The 20343-nt window shown below is 48.2% G+C and overlaps 1 protein-coding gene across 4 annotated transcripts in view; it reads right to left on the bottom strand.

Moving 5' to 3' along the window:
• DNAH2 (dynein axonemal heavy chain 2) overlaps window positions 1–20343 on the bottom strand; it is a 106045-nt gene that overhangs the window by 51910 nt on the left and 33792 nt on the right. For all 4 annotated transcript variants that reach the window (XR_011423478.1, XM_070228102.1, XM_023653714.2 and 1 more), the window contains 24 exons: window positions 16314–16460; window positions 15356–15512; window positions 14875–15114; window positions 14398–14586; window positions 14052–14199; window positions 13098–13290; window positions 11479–11679; window positions 11237–11393; window positions 10702–10876; window positions 10101–10264; window positions 8847–9008; window positions 8640–8743; window positions 7468–7624; window positions 7235–7317; window positions 6948–7128; window positions 6431–6569; window positions 4065–4282; window positions 3702–3803; window positions 3237–3362; window positions 2554–2664; window positions 2056–2244; window positions 1520–1623; window positions 1231–1420; window positions 551–731 (listed from right to left, as the gene is read on the bottom strand). Coding sequence is in view for 3 of the 4 variants with exons in the window: in XM_070228102.1 (XP_070084203.1) it covers window positions 551–731; window positions 1231–1420; window positions 1520–1623; window positions 2056–2244; window positions 2554–2664; window positions 3237–3362; window positions 3702–3803; window positions 4065–4282; window positions 6431–6569; window positions 6948–7128; window positions 7235–7317; window positions 7468–7624; window positions 8640–8743; window positions 8847–9008; window positions 10101–10264; window positions 10702–10876; window positions 11237–11393; window positions 11479–11679; window positions 13098–13290; window positions 14052–14199; window positions 14398–14586; window positions 14875–15114; window positions 15356–15512; window positions 16314–16460 (3818 nt within the window). In the remaining variant the exon portion in view is untranslated. The remainder of the gene's footprint in view (window positions 1–550; window positions 732–1230; window positions 1421–1519; window positions 1624–2055; window positions 2245–2553; window positions 2665–3236; window positions 3363–3701; window positions 3804–4064; window positions 4283–6430; window positions 6570–6947; window positions 7129–7234; window positions 7318–7467; window positions 7625–8639; window positions 8744–8846; window positions 9009–10100; window positions 10265–10701; window positions 10877–11236; window positions 11394–11478; window positions 11680–13097; window positions 13291–14051; window positions 14200–14397; window positions 14587–14874; window positions 15115–15355; window positions 15513–16313; window positions 16461–20343) is intronic.

Here is a 20343-nt window from a genome sequence, read left to right as displayed (position 1 = left end):
TGATGAGTGGAGGATCTGAACCTGTGAACCCCAGGCAGCAAAAGCAGAGTGCACCAACTTAACCACTACGCCACCAGGCTGGCCCCTCACATCAGTCCTAATAGAAATCACAGCTGTTTCTCTGATTCTTTCAGTACCTAAACTTTTCCTGTGTTCTCCTAGACCCTTCCCCCAGAGCTGTTCCTAGGGAACAGCAATGAGAGACCCAAGGACCTGCACTTTGGGAGGATTCTCCCATTCTGCAAAAGGGATGGCAGATAGCCCAGGACTCTGGGAGCTGGCCCAATGGGAGAAGAGAGCTAAGTACCTCAAAAGACTAGGGCCACATAAATACACACAAGCAGTTATTAATCCCCTTAGAGAATAGTAAGATTGCCTCCCCTTCTCCCAGAAAGTTGTATGTTTATCCTTCTCTCACACTTTGTTGTCTTAGCCACATTTCACTTGGCTAAATACACTGGCCTGGAAGGCGGAAGGGGAGGACGCACAGCTATTTGCCCTGGACACCCAGTTATGCCCTCAGGAGCCCCATCGATTCCCTGGCCCTTACCAGGATTCATGGTGATGAAGATCCCACAGGACCACACCAGATTTATTTCAAAGCCCTCAAAAAAGAAGCGGGTGAGGCTGGCAGCCAGGGCGGATAGGATCGACAGGATCTGCTGGGCCACCACCGACAGCACCTCGATGTTGATGCGGTTAAACTCATCGAAGCAGCCCCAGGCCCCCGTCTGTAGGGAGGGAGGCAGCGTCTCTGGGAGCAATAGGAATACTCCCAGATTGGGAAAAACTAGAAACTCTGACTAACATATCCTTCCTGAAACGTTTTGATAGGTGTGGCGGCCTCCAAAACGTGGCAGGGGGCAGTGGGGGGAGGAGCTGGCGTAGCACTGTTGTAGTTTCTGGCCAGAACTTTGCATTGCACAATCTGGGGGAATGCTAAAAAAGGTGTGAGCTGGAGAGACTGTGGATGGGAACTTGTGAGCACTGAGTGCCTACTATGCACCAGTTCACATGCATTATCTTATTTAATCCTTGTGTAATCTTCTGATAGGCAAATAAGCAAAGTGAAGCTCAGGGAGGTGCAGGGACTTTCTCAATCGTAAAAACTAACTGGGGAAATGAAATGTTCTAAGTTACAAAGCACTGAACCAGATTTGGGTTTCAGATGATTCTCTGGGACTAAAAGATATTTAAGGGGCCTCTGGGACAGGGTGGCGGGACACTGACCTGGGCCAGCCCTGAGTACATTCGGCCCATGGACTTATAGTCCAGGCCCTCGGAGCAGTTGACCACGATGACATATAAGCCAAGGGCCTTGCCCAGGTCCTTCACAGTCTCAGTCTTTCCTGTGCCAGCTGGACCTTTGGGAGAGCCCCCTCGATGCAGGTGCAATGCTGTGGTCAGTGTCATGTAACACCTGAGAATTGAGGACAGGACTCAAGTCAGACTCCTGGAAGCTTTCACTCAGCATTCTCGGCCCCCAGCCCAACCACCTTGTTCATCCCTAACAGCCGACCTGTCTGTCAGGGGAGTGATGACAAGCCGGCCAGAGTTACCCAGGTACTCATAACCATACTGGAACTGTGTGTTGGTCTGGCGGATCATACAGTCATCGAGATCCTGGAGGAACAGAGCAGAGTAAGAGAGGAGTGGGCCTGGAGGAAGAGGTAGAGCCGGGACAATGACGGGGAGTAGGGGTGGAGGCGGAAGAGGGTTGCAGTTAGATTAGGGGTTCAGTTTAGAGTTCAAAGCAGGGAAGGGTTTACGGCAAGACGGAAGATGGGTTTCATACAGCACGTCCACCCCAATCCATGGCAGCAGCTGCCCGGAGTCTTTCTGAGTCCTGGTAAAGTGACACCTATAGCACTGACTGGAAAAATGATTTGCCACTCCCGATTTAGGAGATTTGAGATAGAGTTAAGAACTGGATCAGGGTACTGTGATAGGACTAAAGGGTGGGTTAGGAAATTATTGTACTTAGAGAGCATGAGTTTAATTAAAGCATTAGGATTGGCTTTAGGGTACGAGAGTGGGGAGCTGGCCCATTTGCACCTTCTCCCAGTAGAAGCGCAGTTGGCTGATCCAGTCAAAAGAATTGACATCCATGAGGCCACTCTTATAAAGCTTCTCCAACACATCCCGGGCATGAATTTCTATCGTCACCAGAGCTACGATTTTAAGCCGCATAATCTTGGTCAAGTTCCCCCTGATAGCTTCTGAATACTTATTCAGTATTGACACCTGTGGAACAGGGTGGTAGGAAAGAGCGTGGATGGAGCGACACAACCAAATCCTAATCACGCCTCAGCCCAGCCTAACACAACTTTCAGGCCCAATGCTAATCCCAACGCCACTGTAACTCCTGACCCCTAATATCAGCACAAGAAAATGTACTTCTAGTCCATCCAATCTTTCCTCACCGGAATTCTACCTAAAGCCCCCACATTCTGATCCTTGCCCACCAGCTCATCTCTAATTCTGACTCCAATTTATCACCTCCTTCCCTCCAACTCTAATTCCAGGACTATCCCATATTGTAGAGTTCCCCACCTGCTTCTTCTTCATGACCTTGAGGATTTTCTTGTCTCCCCGTTCCTTAGCTGTCAGCAGGCACTTGGTGACATCAGCCGTCCACTGGATCTGACTGGCAGTGATCACCACCTGAGGCACATGTGGAGGTTGTATTCTAAAGCCCTGAACTCTGGCCACCCACACAGCCCAGCTCCCAAATCCCAGCTTCCTCCAGGACCAGGTACACTCCTCTCTCAATATGTCTAGTCTGCTCTGAAGGATGAGGCACAGGCCTGAGGTCAGGGGCTAGGGGTCCGGCATGCAGGGTTCCAGGGCCACAGCCCAGAATAGTGGACAAGAAACCTGCATGTGAGACTCAAGATTCTGTCTTTACATATGCTGCTCCCCTTCAGCTCTTTCTTTCTTTTTTTTTTTTTTGGTTTGAGGAAGATTAGCCCTGAGCTAACATCTGCTGCCAGTTCTTCTCTTTTTGCTGAGGAAGGCTGGCCCTGAGCTAACATCCATTTCCATCTTCCTCTACTTTATATGTGGGACACCTACCACAGCATGGCGTGCCAAGCGGTGCCATGTCCGCACCTGGGATCTGAACTGGTGAACCCCAGGCCGCCGAAGCAGAACATGCGCACTTAACCGCATGTGCCACTGGGCCGGCCCCCAGCTCTGTCTTTCTTGTTCCCTCATTTCTATTGACCCCAGCTCACCTGGCCAGCCCACTCCTTCACCCATTTGTCTCTCTTGTTAAGAAACTTCTTGAGGGCCAGGCGGCAGTTTCGGAGAAGGTCTCGTAGGGTCACCTTCATGGTCCGCTCCACATCACCAAGCCAAGACTGGAGGGAGGCGAGAGAACAGGATGGCTCAGCCTCAGGGCCAGAGACAAGAGTCCCAGGGGGAAGGTGTTTAGGAAACAGGACTTCAGGACTTTGGGCCCAAGAGAAAAGCAGTAATGGGGCAGCAGCCAGCTTGGGTCCCTGAGGAAATGGAGGCGAGGGGGCAGATTGTCTGACTTCCAGATTCAGAGTAGAGGTTAGAGTTCTCAGGAATGGCAGATGGGAGGGCAAAAAGCGACTAATGGCCCCTCATAGAGGTGTTCTCTCCTCACAGAGCCAAGCAAACTTTCTAATAGGAAGAAGAGTCAGCTTGATTCTTGGATCCTTGCCACAACTCACCTCCACAGGCCCTTCTAAAAGTACTGAGTGGAGGAAATCAATGTACTCGCCGTCACCTGAGAACATTCCCACAGCTTCCCATTTGCTGCTGGGTCCCCCGACCTGTAGAAACAAGAAGCTATTACTGGCCTCGCCTGCCCACTCCAGGTATTCACCTAGAAGGTATCTGAGCCCTTCAAGGGTAATTCTTGCTTCTCTGCCCTCCCCTCAATATCACCAATTCTAAAAAGTTCTATCCCAGACAATTCAGAATCATTAATATGCCTCTTCTGGTGGGAGAGCATGGTCCCCTCCAAGGCCTTAAATCTCTCACATCACCATCCCACCTCTGCCCTCCATCCCGTCATGGCCACTTCTATTGACCTTCTGCATTCTCAGCAATTTGATATTGTCAAAGCATTTTTTAAGGTGTGGCTGCACAGCCTCTGGATTGCGGGATTGGCCCAGAATCTCCAGGAGGTCATCATTGGACAAGAAGTAGAAGCGGGGGAAAATATGGCGCTTGGTCTCTAAATACATATCCAGAGACTTCTGAATGTCTTCTAGAATTGTGTTCATTTCTATCAATTTGTCCAGGAGGCCTAGGAAGAAGAGCAATGAATGACATTTGATGGCCCTTTTACCATTGCCCTGAGTAGATCTAGAATCTCCAACTGTCTCCATTTTGCCAGTTCTTGAATGTTGGGGTACGGATTGCCATAATGGTTTTTGGAAGCAGAGAAGTGTCCCCAGTCATTCTATCATGCTTATGCCATTCTCTTCATTAATTCATTATTAAGTATTCATTATATGATATTACATATGTTATACATTATGCATTAGTTATATATCATATATGATTCCATTAATGTAACTACATTTCCCATCAGTCTTTGGAAAGTCCCATTCCACTGAAGATCTTGGGGCTCTGCCAGTCATCCCAAGAGCTTCTGAAAATTAGAGATTGTTCTGCACATACAGAATCCAACAGGTTAAATCATTAGATTTAACTACTATCACAGGCACACGATGAAAGAGGTCTGCTGCAACCACTGGGGCTGCCAGTGTCCCTGGTGATACAGCAAAAAGAGCACTAGACTGAGAGGCAGAAGACGGCCGTTCACATTATAGCTCTTTCACTTATTAGCATGTCAATTAACCTCGGTGAGCTTTCCCCTCTTTGTAAAATGGTCATAAGATCCACCTCAAAGAACAAGTCGAGATATTAAATAAAATGTGTCCACATTTGTAGGTTCTTGATAATCTTAGTTTCCTCCAAGACTTAGGTTTTGACTGGTTTATGCCCTTGTCTTCCCAGTTTCTACTTTTTGAAGAAAGTACAGGTGTCCTGGAGTCTGAACTCTGAGGTGACCCTCAGGCCTGCAAGTTCAGAGTCTACGGGCTGTCAGAGCCTCTGAGTGACTCCTGTGTGGCCCCTGGAGACCACAGGGAGACACAGTAGCAGTGGACAAGATGGCTTTGTTCTGTGTGATCAACAAAGGGATAGCTGTTTTTATGGCTTTGCTTATAAATTGTCACAAAATGTAGTTTTGTCAATTGTCTCAAATATTATTTCTTTTTTTTTTTTAAAGATTTTATTTTTTCCTTTTTCTCCCCAAAGCCCCCCAGTACATAGTTGTATATTCTTCGTTGTGGGTCCTTCTAGTTGTAGCATGTGGGACGCTGCCTCAGCGTGGTTTGATGAGCAGTGCCATGTCCGCGCCCAGGATTTGAACCAACGAAACACTGGGCCGCCTGCAGCGGAGCGCACAGACTTAACCACTCGGCCACGGGGCCAGCCCTCAAATATTATTTCTAAAAAATGCATATTGTCACTCAACTTTGCATAACCTAATACTTACATTTTACCAGAATAATTAAAATTATGTTTTTTTGATGTGTATACTCAGAGTTCTTGGGAAAATAAAGAATCATTAGATGTGCCCTAGGCAAAATAAAGAAGTCCTCCGTACCCGCTGCCAGGACCCGTCTCCTCAGGACACACGCTATAGGTGCCCATCGCCAAACCTGACCTCCCGATTCTTCTCCCCAAGCTGCCACAAGCAAGCAGGACTCACTATGTGTACATCACTCCCCATCCTACCCCATCCCCGTGCTCACCAAAATGTCTACAATAAAAACTAGTTAATCTGATAAACCAATTAAAATCAAGGTAATAATAACAAGAGCTAATAGAACCAAGGGTTTACTCTGTGCCATTTAATGTGAAAAGTGCTTTCTTTGCATTATCTCATTTGCCTGCATTATCTTATTGAATGAACCAGCTACAGAAGAACGAGTCCTCCGTGAGGCCTTCTTGAGGCACAGTGCTATTAAGTGAGCACTAAATTTATGCCAGCCACTGTACTGAGTGTTAAATACTCCCTTATAATCCTTACAAAAGCCCTGAGAACTAGCTATCATTAATGCCCCTACTACAGGTGAGGAAACAGTAGCATGAAGGAAGCAGGCTGCCCCAGAGCACGCAGTCAGGACGACATGAGTCAGATTTTAAATTCAAGCCTGTCTGATTCCATATCCCATTCTCTTAACCACTGTACTGTACTGCGCTCAAATATTTGTTGAATTTAATTTACGACTGAACTATTATTTAATGCTTGGAAGAGGTGATGGTACGAAAGCCAGGTACAATAGTCAGTCTTTCAGTAAATGAAGCATGTGGCCATGACCTCACATATACATAGCACCAACTGAGGCTGCGTCAGGGCAGGAGGCCATGGAGCTCCAACCTGGATAATGGGTGCTCCGGAGAGCATTGCTGTCCTTGTTCATCCGGTCCATGATGGATTTCCAGTTGCTGTTGACCTGGTCAAATAAAGTGGATTCATTGGGCAGCTGCTTGCGGATGTCCTCCCCCAGGAAGATATTCTGAAAGGCCAAGAACTGGAGTGAGAGGCTGTTTCTCATACTCTCCACACTCTGCCCCTATTCCTAGATCAATAATGACAGGTGAGTAGAAGATAAGGAGCATTAGAATCAAAGGGCAAGATGCCCAAGTTCTAGAAGGAAAGTTGGGGTTGGGAGGCCAGGCACCTGGGTCCAAGAAGAAAATGGAAGAAGAACAAAGTCTTTTCAGGGAGGAATCTGAATAGGAGAGGTAATAATTGTCAGATGCTTGGGTCCTAGATGAAGAATGGCTTTAGAAAGGTGAGAAAATGAGGCTGACAACAGGGCAAATATCTAGGTCCTACTGAAATAAAGGAGTAAAAACAGGATGTAGGAAGAGCTCAGGCAGTGAATCCTGACCTCTAGGTACATCCACTGACGCTGCACTGTGAGCATCATCTCAATAACTTCCAAAATGAGGGAGAGGCAGCGTTCCCAGTGGTCCACATCCTTCTCAAAGGCCTTGACAAAACGAGATGCCTTCATGGTAGACAGAGCCACCTGGTTATCTTCCAGTGCCTGGAATACTTCTTCTGTACCTCTGGGGTAGAAGGTGTCAAAATCATGGTCCATCTTCATCTGCGAAGCCCCGGGCCCACTCCACAGCCCAGGTCGCACAGCCCTCCCCTCTTCTAGACCCTCTTTACCTGAGTCGGTGATAGCCCTTATCCTTGTAGGGTACTATATCCAGTTGAATCACATCCCAGGTCTTGGCAATGTTCTGTAATGCCTATGGAAAGAAATTGCGGACAGAGCAATCAGCTGTTCAGTCTCCAAGGGAAACAGGAGCTGGGAGGGGCCATGAGATGATGAAAAGCTGGAAACCTTTGCTGCAGGAGGTGTAGGAAATGGGGCAGTATGGGAGAGGATTCTGTCATACCAACTCTATGGCCAGCTCTTTGGTTGCTGAGGCAGAGATCTCCCCAATTTTCTCCACATGCTGATCCATCCCAAGTTGCACAATCTGCTCCAAGGTGAAGCTTTCAGATTCCTGATCAAACTCCCGTTGGATCTCATTCCTGACCTGATCCCAGTGCCTGCAGCCAGCGACAGAAGGTCAGATCAGGAGGCCAGACACCAGGGCCTGCTGGAAAGTATCAGCGTCACTCCCAGGCTTTCTCCCATTGGGGCATGATGATTCCAAGTATTTACTAATTCACGATTCAACACGTATATACTAGACAGGCTCTAACCTACAGTCTTAGGCACTTTGGAGAATACAGAGATTGAGTTGGCTTTCTTGGAGAGTGAGTTAAGATGGATTATTTCAGGTTTACTATAGATTATGTGCTGGGCTAAGTGCTTTACATAAAATATGTCATTTAATTCTCACAACCACTCTATAAATGAGGAATTATTGTGATTCCATTTATAGGTGAAGGAACAGGCTTAGAGAGGTTAAATAGCTTAAGCAAATAAAGTGGTTAGATTATTCTTAATCACATAATACTTAAAGGTGAGGCATTGCCAGAAACATTACACTGGAGGCAATGCAAAAGAAGTAAAATTATTTCCTCCTAAATGGATGGATAGATAATTATTAAAACACCATTTATAAAATAGTTTATTCTATCCTCAATGGTTTCAAAGTCCTCTTCAACATGTAATTAAATTCCAGATGCGTTAAAAGAGTTAAACTTGAAAAACAAAATTATAAAGTATTAGAAGAAAGTACAGAGAGAATGCATTTATAACTCTGGGGTAGGGGAGGTATTCTTAAACAAGGCAGAAAACAAAACCCATAAAGCAATAAAGTTATACTTTTGGCGTCATCAAAATAAAAGCTTTTGTATGACAGAAGACACAAAGCTTTGCCATGACAGACAACATAAAGTGAGGGGGGACACTGGGGAAGGAGGCAGAGAAGGCTGGAAACCCAGGACAGTGCGAGAAACAGAGGATGGTGACAGCTCTTGTGAAGGCTTCTTCAAGGCGTGTGTTTGTGGACAGAGGGGCAGAGGGAGCTATGAAAGCTGTGGAGGGGAGAACTGAAAGAACCAGGTGACGGCAGAGGTCGGAGGGTGACCTCCAGGAGGGGAGGAGCAGCCTCACCTCTCTCTCAGGGCGGGGTTTCGCAGGTCCGAGATGAGAGGCATGGTCCTCTTGAACTGTTCTATTTTGGAACGAGTGGTTTCAATAATTTCCCAGTTTCGGTCCTGAGCAAAAATGAGAGGCATCAGAAGGCCTGACAACCCTCCCTGCGTGGTCCCCCTTCCTTAATCAGCTTGTCTTCGGCCCCCCACCCGCTCCCCCACACACCTTATACTCTTTGGCTAGTCTTACGAGGCGACGAAACAAGCCATGGGCCATGGTCTCCATGGCCTCTGTCTGCAGGGTCAGGAACCGGCCAGTCTTCCACTGGTTCCAGTTCTCCTCCCAGTCCCGTGTGATCTCCCAGACTTGCTGGAGTGCATCCAGCTCCTTCATGGCAGAGAGCAGAAAGATGCGTTAAGTCATCGACTCTTGCCCTCTTCCTCCCTGACAAACACTCAGGTCCTTTGCTCCTCTCATTCTGAGAAGCTTTTCCCTCCAGGCAATAGAGCTGCCTGCTCAGCTCACATTTTTTCTCCGCTCTCTTGCCTTAAGAGCTCCTCAACTAAGAAGCACATGAAAATATCCTCAACGACATTAGTCAGTAGGGACATGCAATCAAAACCACGGTGAGATACTTCACACCCACTAGGATGGCTAGAACCAAAAGAAAAAAAAAAGCAAAGGAAAATAAGTGTTGGCAAGGTTGTGGAGAAATAGGAACCCTCGTTCACTGATGGTGGGAGTGTAAAATGGTCCAGCTGCTGTGGAAAATAGCTTGCTGATTTCCTCAAAAAGCTAAACATAGAATTACCATATGATCCAACAATTCCACTCCTACGTACACACCCACAAGAATTGGGAACAGGGATTCAAACAAATACAAGTACACGCATATTCATAGCTGCACTACTCACAATAGCCAAAAGGTGGGAACAACCCAGTCCATCAACTGGTTAACAGATAAACAAAATGTGCTAAATCCATGCAATGGAATATTATTCAGCCATAAAAAGGAGTGAAGCACTGATATATGCTACAACATGGATGAACCTTGACAACACTATGCAAAGTGAAAGAAGCCAGCCACAAAAGGCCACATATCGTATGATTCCCATTTATATGAAATGTTCAGAATAGGCAGATCCATATACACAGAAAATAGATTAGTGGTTGACAGGGGCTGGGGGCAGAGGGGATGGAGAATGACTGCTAATGGGTATAGGGTTTCTTTTTGGGGTGATATAAATGTTTTGGAACTAGAGATGATGGTTACACAACATCGTGGATGTACTAAATGCCACTGAATTGTTCACCTTAAAACAGTTATTTTGTTACCTGAATTTTACCTCAGTTTTTTTAAAAAGATCCTTGTGCACCCATTTTCCTCGTCCCAGCTGTTTTTCCAGGCCCTTGGGACCCATTCTCCCATCCCCTGCCCCCTATCCTTGGTTACCACGAGGGCGTCGCTCAGCACACCACCTTCTCCAGGTTCTGCAGGTCCTTGGAGACTGGCTGCTCGATCTTGAAGATGCCCAAGTTGGAGCGGAGAGTGTTCTCTTCTTCTCGCATGGCATTCAGCATGGCCCGCACCTGTGCGATCTGCTCTAGAGCGGCCTGGTGTCCCACGTTACTGGTGAAGGGGCCTGTGAGAAATCCAAGAAGCAGCTCAGATTCCTGTTCGAGGCCATGGTCCCCTGAAAGGACCATCACGGCTCTCCTACCTGTCTGTGGGTAAATCTCACTTCTCCCTTCACACGAGAGAGGGAAGGGACGGGAAATAAGAGGGAATGCATTGAAAGAATGATGGTTAATCTTAGCAGAAACTGCGAAATATGGCTCAAGAATCAGAAACAGGGACATGGGAAGTCAGTATAAGAAAACTGGAAATGTGAGCTGGGCTGCTGCGTTCCAACCCAAAATCAGCACCAACAGGTATGTCACTGAGAAAGCGCTACAGCTCTTTCCTTCCCCAGCACCGTCCCTCCTCCGCTCACCCTGCACACACCTCCTGGGGACTTAGGCTTTGAAAGACTGGGTCAAAACAAAGGTAAAGAAGGGGGCGAGGTTGAGAAAGGGAAACCTTTGGCTTCAAATTCTTCCAGAAGATTATGTGCTTTCTTCTTGAAGTCATCGGCTGAGTGAATAAGGCCTGTCTTGAATTTCTCCTTGTGTTTCTTCAGCATTTGCTCGCTGTCCAACAGAGTTTGTTGGAAGATGACCCACTCCCCATTGAGACTGTCCAGCAACTCCAGTACCTGGGGACATCAAAGACAGGAGGATGACCCACGAGCAGGAGGTCTGTCCTTCTCACCAATGCTTTTAAGGACTCTCCTGATCCTCCAGACCAGAGTCTGCGGCCAAGTTCTACACCCAACGAGACCCAAAGAAATCAAGCCCTGAGTTGCTGACCTAAAAGAAATCCATAAGCTGACTCGAAATATCATGTGAGTTCACTTTGGCTCCCGAGGCTTTTGAATCTTGTGCCTTCTCCGCCCTCACTTCTCAGCTCTCCCTCCCAATAGCCTAAGGGTCTACAACATGGGGTGTCAGCTTCCCCACAATCTGCTGCTGGAACCGGGCCCAGACTGGGCGGACCAAACACCGCTGGAACTCACACTGTCCTGAACTGGCACCTCATACTTCTCAAGAATGGCAAATTGCTCGTGTATGGGAGGGATCTGGGTCTCCAGGTTGGGCAACTCATGCTGCAGGGTGTCCATGAGTTGCAAACTGACGCCCAGTTCCTCCAGCGTCTGGGGAGGGCGGCTGATTCTGAAGGCAGGCAAAGAGAGTGCTGGTAAGCGGAAAGGACAGCACCTGCCCTCCCCATACCTGAGCCAGGTGCCCAAGCCCATACTTCTCCGAGTTCTCCTTCAGGTAGGTGTGCAGCTCCAGGAGGCGCTTGGCTGCCATCTCCTTGAGCAGGGTCGTGAACTTGTTCTGCCACTCATTGCAATGCTGCACCAGCGAGAACTTGAGGTGCGAGCAGTCCAGCAGCACGAACTGGATGTTGAGGACCGTCTCCTCCTTCTGCACATTATTAGCAACCTCCGTGTAGCTGAAAGGGCCCACATCCCCGCTAGGATGGTTTTTTTCCTTGCAGACGTGCCCACTGCCCTGACGCTAGCTCAGCTTCTCATTTCCTACCATCCAGACCTGTGCACAGCTCTAAGTATCCTTCTACCCCCAGGTGCCTCCCATTTCAATCCACCCCAGGCATATAGCCATCATCGTGTCATTTTCCCGACCACTGCCTACAAGATAGCAGTCAGACTCCTTGGTCTGGCATTCAAGGCTTTAGAGTCACACAGATCTGGGTTGAGTTCACACTGTGCTGCACACTAGCTCTGTGACCTCAGGCAGGTTATTAACTGTTCTGTGCCTCAATTTCCTCACCTGCAACATCGTGATGATAATAGAACCGACCTCACGAGGTTGCTGAGAGAATTGTCTGCTGTATGTAACCCCTTTCCCTACTTCCTTTCCTGCACCTGTGTTCTAGACCACAGTACTCACTATTTGGTGAATGTGCTCATGTGTTCCCATCTTTACGCCTTATGCGATTTTCTCTAGCTGGAAGGCCCTCCCACTGCCCACCTCGGCCTGTTGAAATCCTACCCATGCCGTAAAGCCCAGTCTGAAAGTCACTCCCTTCATTCAGGTCCTCCTTTTCCTAATGTCCCTGACTGGAAATCCTCTCCTTCCACCGAGCTGCCCCGGACCCTTGAACACCCTAACCATGGCACTTCTCCCACCGAAGCTGGTGTGATAATAAGATGCGTTAGCATGGTGCTTCAGAATTGACTTCCACGCGTATTTAGTAATCTCACAGCCTTACAAGGGAGGTAGGATAGCATCTCTTTCTCAGAAAACTGAGGCCCAGAGAATACAAGTCACTTGCCTAAGGTTAGGCAGCTAGTCAGCAGTGGAACTGGGACTTCAGCCCTTCTCAAGACGCCACGGCCACTGCTCTTCCAGCAATACTTTGATCTCGCCCGTTACATTCTAGCCCTCGAGAGGGAAAAACTTGCTCATCTCTTTTTGTTATTCCTCCTGACCCACAGGACGATGGTGTTTATTGAATGAATGAATGAATGGAGGACAAACAGATGGGAGTTCAGATCAGAATTTAAGAATCTTCTTCAGTTTAATTCCAATCTGCTTTCTTACGATGAAAGTGTTCACTTTTCTCATCTTCCAGATCCCTAGCCTTTCTTCTTTCCTATCAGAGCCTTGCTGTACTCCCCACCAAGACTGCTTTTCCCCTAAATCTTGTCCAGCTCTTATCTGATCTCTACCCCTTGAGAAACAAAGGCCCAATGCCCTAGGTCCTGTTCTTTTCCTATAGTTAAGGACGCACATTTTCTGCACCACCCCCTACCCCCAACCGTCCTTCCCAAGTCTCTATGCCTGGACCTCCCCCTGCGATTCTGTTCCTCTTAGAGACAGACTTTCACATCTACCTTCACTCCTTACCGCGCAATGTCTGCATCGAAAGAAGAAACAGGGGGGTTGAGGCGCTGATAGCGGCGAATAAAAGAGTCCTTGTTGATCTCCCAGATCTCACGGTACATATCCCAGGTCTTGAGGTAGTTCTGTAGCAGGCTTGCATTGTTGGTCATCCCGCTGCTGATCTGCGCCTGGATCTTTTTGATGTCCTCATCTCGCTCTTAAGACCCAGCAAAATGCTTCTCACTAACTTCCATCCCAACCCAGACTGCAGCCTTGCCCCTGGCCACTGCCCCAGACCCTCCACTCCAACACCACCTCCCCAAAGAGAGAGACGGCTCAAACAAGAGCATTAGGGGCCGGCCCCGTGGCCGAGTGGTTAAGTTCATGCGCTCTGCTTCGGCAGCCCATGGTTTCGCTGGTTCCAATCCTGGGCGCTGACATGGCACCGCGCTCAGGCCACATTGAGGTGGCATCCCACATGACACAACTAGAAGGACCCACAACTAAAGATTCACAACTATGTACTGAGGGGCTTTGGTGAGAAAAAGGAAAAATAAAATCTTTAAAAATTAATTAATTAATTTAATTTAATTTAATTCTGAATCTTTAAAAAAAAAAAAAAAGAGCATTAGAAAATAAAGGAGGAGGTGGAAAGTAAAAGCATGACTCCAATCCGCAGGATTTGAACATCTCATCTTTTGGTCTAGGCATCTTATATCCCAGCCCCAGTCCCAGACTTGTCCTTCCTAATCTCCCACCCCAAATCCCAAATCCCTTGAGCATTAGTCACCTCATCTCGACTCGCATTCCTGCCCTTACTCCCTTCCCCAATCTGGCCCCCTGACTTGGGTTTCCCACCAGTCATGGAGATGACCGGCCCAGTAGGTCTGGGAACAGCACTGGTCTCTCCCCCTAGCTCCACCTATTCCTAAGCCTCTGATACCTCTGCACCTGATGCCCTCCCCATTGACCACTCACCCACAATTGTATGGATGGGGTCACGATGAAACTTGCACTTGATGAGAATTTCAGGGAGGTGGCGGAAGACAGAGATGGTGGAGAAGAGGCAGTTGCCAATATCATTAACCACATTTGCCAAAGTCTGCAGAGTGGGTGAGAATTCCACCTGTGGGAACACAGAGGTGAGGGCCTTAGCACAGGCCATGGAGGAGTCAAGCCTCAGGACTGGTAAGGCTGAACACCTCAGAACCAGGCCTGGAGGCCATAGGATAGAGTCAAGGCCAAGGGCCTAGTTTAAGGATTGAGGGAAATTCGCAAGTAAAGTATGATAGTTTTGGGGTGTTGGGGGCAAAGTGGTCCCTACCTGTGCCACACCTCCCTGCATGTCATTCTGCAAAATGACAAGGACTCGGAAGAGTGGATTTGGGGTGGTCTTTCCATCCCCGTTGATGGCCTTGGACAGTTCCAGCAGTGACCACTTCACATTCAGGCGCAAGGCATGCTCCATCATGTGGTCCAACCGAATCGTGTACAGCAGCCACTGCTGCTGAATCTGGTGGGAAGAGATGGGGAAAAGAACCCCTCAGGGAAGATAGGGCAGGTCCTGGGAAATGAGAACCAGCCAATGCGATAGGCAACAAGCTGGCTCAATAGAAAGGCAGGACGCTGAGTCCTGAAGGAAAAAGATTTGATAAACTGAAGGTTGGGTGAATCCAAGACAAAAGCAGGATGTTTGAGAAGCACACACCGGGGGAAGACGGGAAAGACCAAGAGAATGGTCTGATGGGACCAGGGGACGGCGGACTGCCCAACCACAAAGCCCTGATCACAGGACCCCTACCTCAGGGCCATCATTCTTGAAGACTTCATAGGAGTTGGTCATAATGACCACCACATCCTGGTGCAGGCTCATCAATTTCTGCTGCACAGCTGCTCGGTGCTCTCTTTGGTCCTCCTCAAATTCCAGGTCCCTGTACACCCGTTTGCCACTAATGCGTACCAGCAGCGTCTCTGATATCTCCTGGGCTCGCCAACCAATGGTCAGAGTGGACGCCTTGAATTCATTCACAATTGCCTGCACCTGGAGTCAGGCCCCCCCCATGGAGGGTTGTTTCAGCTTGGGAAGAGACCCTCTGGGCCTAGTTCTATCCTCCCATTTGTCCTCTAGCTAGAACTGCTGATTAAAAAAAAGTCCTTCCTCAAGCATACTTTCACACTACTCCTGGTCTCTCCACCGCTACCCAGGACTGAAGTATCCATTACCCATGCACCAGGTTTTCACTCAGCCTTGTAGACCTTTAGGGTTAGTGACCACGGCCCACCTTGCTGGCATGGATGCGGCACTCTGTGATGAAGAAGGCGCTGGCCCCCTTCAAGGCCCAGTGCAGTTTCTTGAGTCCAGGGTGGATCTTCTTATCCAGGAATCGGATTCGTTCTTTGAACAGGGCCTGCTCATCTGGGGACAGCATGGCAATAATCCTGTGTATGAGAGAAGACTGGTGGCCGGTGGGGACAAGCTCGGCAGACCTCTCCTCCACACCAGGACACTTGGTGGAGAAATCTGAAAGTTCACGATTCTAGACTAGTGCTTTCCAACTAAACTTTCTGCGACAATGGAAATGTCATACAATTTGTGCTGTCCAATATGGTAGCCACTAGCCACATGTGGCTGTGGGGCATTTGAAATGCAGCCTGTGCAAATAAGCAATGAATTTCTAAAATTTATTTAACTTCAATTAATTAATTAAAATAGAAAGAGCCACATGTACCTCGTGGCACCATATGGGATAGTGCAGTATTACACACCCAAACAAGATTGCTGGTTCTACCCCTTGGACTTTAACTGGGCTGAGAAAGGTCCTCAACCCAGAGCAAAGCCTAACTCCAGAAAGGAGTACCAAGGGAGTTAAGAGAAGGGGTACCAGCCTGGCCTTGGTTCAATGACTCTGATGTTATTCCATGCCCATAATCCTGATATATGCCACCCAGTTTCATTCCTGGAGACGTGACCCAGGCCTACAACAGATATACATGGTCCGGGTGCCCTGTGGGGTGGGAGGGGAGCTGGTTGTTTTTGCTCTCTACCCTAAGGCAGAAGACAAAACTGCAAGGGGCAGGAATCACCGTCGGGCCACAGGAGTATGGGAAACTATTTTTTTTGAGATGGACTAAATCTAAAGGACAGAGACTGTAGGAAACGGATAACATCATGGGACAGAGCAGACAGAGAGGAGGCATGAATAGCAGACAGGAGGGCTGCAAGGCAGACCGGAGCCCCACCGATTGTAGTCTCGAGCAACAAGTAGCAGATTTTCACGAAGGATGCGCAGGTCCTCAGCTCGTTCAGCTACATTCACCACATAATGGGGTATCTCAAACAGCAGCCGCTCCCAGTACTCAATCTCCACAAAGAGAATCAGCAGGGACCTTGGGGAGAAAGAAAAGCAAAATAGCTGAGGAGGCTGCTCAAGGGCATAAACTAGAACCAACAATGGACCAAGGGGTGCGGGGCTCCCCAAATCACTAACAACAGTAAAGGGGGTTTCTGTTTAAGGCATAAGCCCCCAAATACAAGGACACAATAGAAAAATTTTGGAAGCTGAAAAGCAGATGTATAAGGAGCAAAATAGGAATCCTCAGCTGGTGATGGAGACAGATAAGGAGCTCTCTGAAGGCCCAGGGGCCAGTGGCTTCAAGTATCTCAGGAAAGGGGTGCAGGTGGGACTAGAACAGAAAGGCCAACTTAGGAAGTTTAGGAAGCAGCTCTCCCCATGGCCCCTCCCTCCTCTGCACAGGTAAGCAAGGCCCCTCCTCACCCCAGCATCCGACTGAAGGCTTCTCGTCTGGAGAAGGCAGTACAGAGACAACCAGGGTGTCTTTGGACTGGGGACCCCAGGCCCAGCTGAGGGAGAGAGTAATATTCTTGACACAAGGGGCATCAAGAGACCATGTGCACCCAGAATGTTCTTTTCCTTCTTTTCCCACCCAAAAACCAGCCCTCTGGCAGCTGGACCTACACTCTCAAGAAGGAAGTTGAAAGTTTTTTTCTGTGGCCTCTGACCAGCCCAAGAGGGAAAGTCCCAAGGATGATGACCTCAGAAGCCCCCTGAGAACAGCCCACCCGGATAAGCCTGCAGCGGACCTCATAGTTGAGAAGCCACTACCTGCCTGGCAGAGCTTCCAAGCAGCTTTCCAGCTCCTTCCCTTAAATAGGGCTAGACAACCAAGGACCACAAAATTCTGCTCTCGGTCCTTCCCAGCACAAAAGGTGGGAGGGAAAGCAAACAGAAAAAAACAACTCGAAGGGAGCAAGAGGGGACAGAGGCCGTGAGGAAGGAAGGAAGACTGCCTGCCCCAAACCAGAAAAACAAACACGACCGCCGCTCACATCCCCAGAGAGAGAACAGAAACAAAAGAGCATCCGTGAAACAAAAACAGGATGCTATACCAGAGAGCTCTGAAAGAGCTCCTGGAAGTCAAAACTGAGAGCAGAAAATTTAAAACCAAAAGAAAGATTAAAGTTGACAGAAATCTCTCAGAAAGCAGAGAAAAAGATACAAAGATGGAAGGCAGTGGGGATTTTGTACGAAAAAAAGGACAGAAAACTCCCCATTAATAACTTTTTTTATTGATTACATGTTGGAATGATAATATCTGGGAATATTGGGTTGAATATTAAAATTAATTTCACTTGTTCCTTTTTCCTTTATTTTTTTTTTTAAAGATTGACACCTGAGCTAACGACTGTTGCCAATCTTCTTTATTTTTTTAAAGATTTTATTTTTTCTTTTTCTCCCCAAAGACCCCCAGTACATAGTTGTATATTTTTTTCATTGTGGGTCCTTCTAGCTGTGGCATGTGGGACGCCACCTCAGCATGGCTTGATGAGCGGTGCCACGTCCACATCCAGGATTCGGACTGGTGAAACCCTGGGCCGCTGAAGCAGAGCGTGCAAACTTAACCACTTGGCCATGGCGCCGGCCCTCCTTTTTCCTTTATTAAATGAAATACCAGAAAATTGTGTATGTGGCCCTCATGTTAAGTGTCCCTTGCCACTCATCTCAGTGACCTTCTTCCCTTCCCAGCTGCTACTCCCCTGCCACACACTAGAACTTGTGACCTTTACAACTTGCCCACCTCTGAGGTACCCCACTCAGACACACCCCTCCATGAGCCCCTTCCTGCCCTCATCCCAGCACTTCTACTGAAGTCCTCGCAATCTACCTGTTCTTTGACCTCACTGGGGACCTTCAGGCCACTGAACCCCAGTCCTTTTTTCTGCCTATTCCCTCCCATCTCCGTTTCCTCCTCCACAGACCCTGCCGTCTGTCACTTTGCCTGCTCTCTTGCCAATCCTCACTCTCTTGCCTCATTCATTAGTCTGAGCCACCTGGCAATACCCCAACCTTGGCTAAATCTAGTGTCCTCCCTGCTGAGCCCCTGAGAAGGCAGCCGAGCGAAGCTGGAGAAGATGAGGTGACCTCACAGATTAGCACACCGTACATTCAAGGTCTCCCATCCCAAGCCGGCTCTCCTTGCTGCATTCCTGGGGTTTCCCCAATCTGTTCTCCCTCCTGTTCTCACAGTGACTGTTTGCAAATCCTCTCCTTCCTCAAACCTGGTCTCCCCCCAACCCCCTCTCTGCAGAAAGCCTCACCGCCTCCATCCCAGAAAGGCAGGAGCCATCCCGTGAGGACCCAGCCACTTCCTGCTATGAAACTTACAAGGTAGCTATCTCCACACCTATGATTTCTCCATTTATGGCAGAAGAGGCCTCCTCCCATCTAAGGTCTAACCCTCTTCCTGACCTCTCCGTTCTGATCGGGTTTCCTCCTGCTTTCTCAGATGCCATCTTCTCCGGCTCTCCTATATCCTCAACCTACCAGTTCCTTCCCATCAACATTTAAGTAAGGCCAAGTTTCTAAAATCTTACAAAAACAAAAACAAAAACCAGCCCTTCCTTGACGCCACATCCTGCTACAGATACCAGGCCCTGCTCCCCCTCACAGCCTCCCTTCTTTAGAATCGTCCTCGCAAATTCCCTTCATTTCCTGTCTTCCCGTTCCTCCATCCCCGAAGAGCTGCCCCCTCTTCACCTCTGAAACTGCTCTCCTCAAGCTCGCCCAGGACGTCTGGTGGCTGAACCGCCTCAGGCCTTATCCTCCCTGGGCTCTCTGCACGTCCCTGGGAAATTGCGTTCACCTGGGAGCTGGAGACGCAGCCAAGAGTCCGCCTCCCCTGCAGCTCCCGGAAATGCCGGCTCCCCACGGCTCTTCACACCCAACACGCTCCCTGGGAATCTCATCACTGCCCTGGCTTCAGCTGCCTTCCATAAGCTGACGACTCCCAGATCTACATGGCTACCCGAGCACTAGACGTGCACGCCCAGCGGTCTCCTAGCCTCTCTCCTTGGGTTGTCCCACAGGCCCTCAAACTCACTATGTCCGGAAACAACTCATCGTCCGCTCTGCACCCTTGGAGCGCCCGTCTCAGGGAACAGCTGCACCCCACCGCCTAAACCAGAGCCCCAAGTGCTCCCTCAGCCTCACTTTCCAACAGCCAACCAACTACCGACACCTTTGGGTTTTATAGTCAAAAGCGAAGTCCAAAATTCCGATCTCTCCAGGGCAGGTGTAGCTCAAGTGTGATGATAAAAGGCAACCGACATTGAGCTAAAGAGTGCACGATCCACCTAAAAGAGCAACTGCTCCAGGGTTCCAGGCAACTGTTGCCACGTGGGAATGCGGGCCCAGCACGACTGCATTGTCTGATTTTTCAAGAGAGGCCAGAACGTGGGTTTTTATGTATAATGTCCTGAATTTTAAGTGTTGCAACTAACTCAACTGAAAAATACTTATAAGTGGGTGGCTTCTGGACTGCTGGCAGTGTTCTTTCCTGGACCTGGGTGATAGTCGCAAAGGTGTTTATTTTATACGTATTAGTTAAATGAGCATGTAAGGTTTAAGTACTTCTCTGAGTGCCTGATACGTTTCATAATAAAAAATGCTTTTTAAAAGAAAAACCTAATTTAAACAATAAGATTATTTGTAAAAGTGACTGGGTACAAAATTCACTTACTGAAAATCAAAGTTTTCCAATATAAAAATTGTAACCAGTTAAACATTATTGTGGAGGAAAAGAGACCCATGATAATTAAAACAATAAAAATAAAACACCAAAAATAAACAAATTAACTAGAAATGTTTATATGTATATTATATATGTTTATATATTATAAAATTTCTTGTTAATTGGTTAATATATATGGAAAAATGACATGAACAAAAAACAGGGCTTAAATAAATTGAAA

Source organism: Equus caballus, chromosome 11 (assembly GCF_041296265.1).
Source record: "Equus caballus isolate H_3958 breed thoroughbred chromosome 11, TB-T2T, whole genome shotgun sequence".
NCBI lineage: Eukaryota > Metazoa > Chordata > Mammalia > Perissodactyla > Equidae > Equus > Equus caballus.
This window is presented reverse-complemented; position numbering and strand designations above follow the sequence as displayed.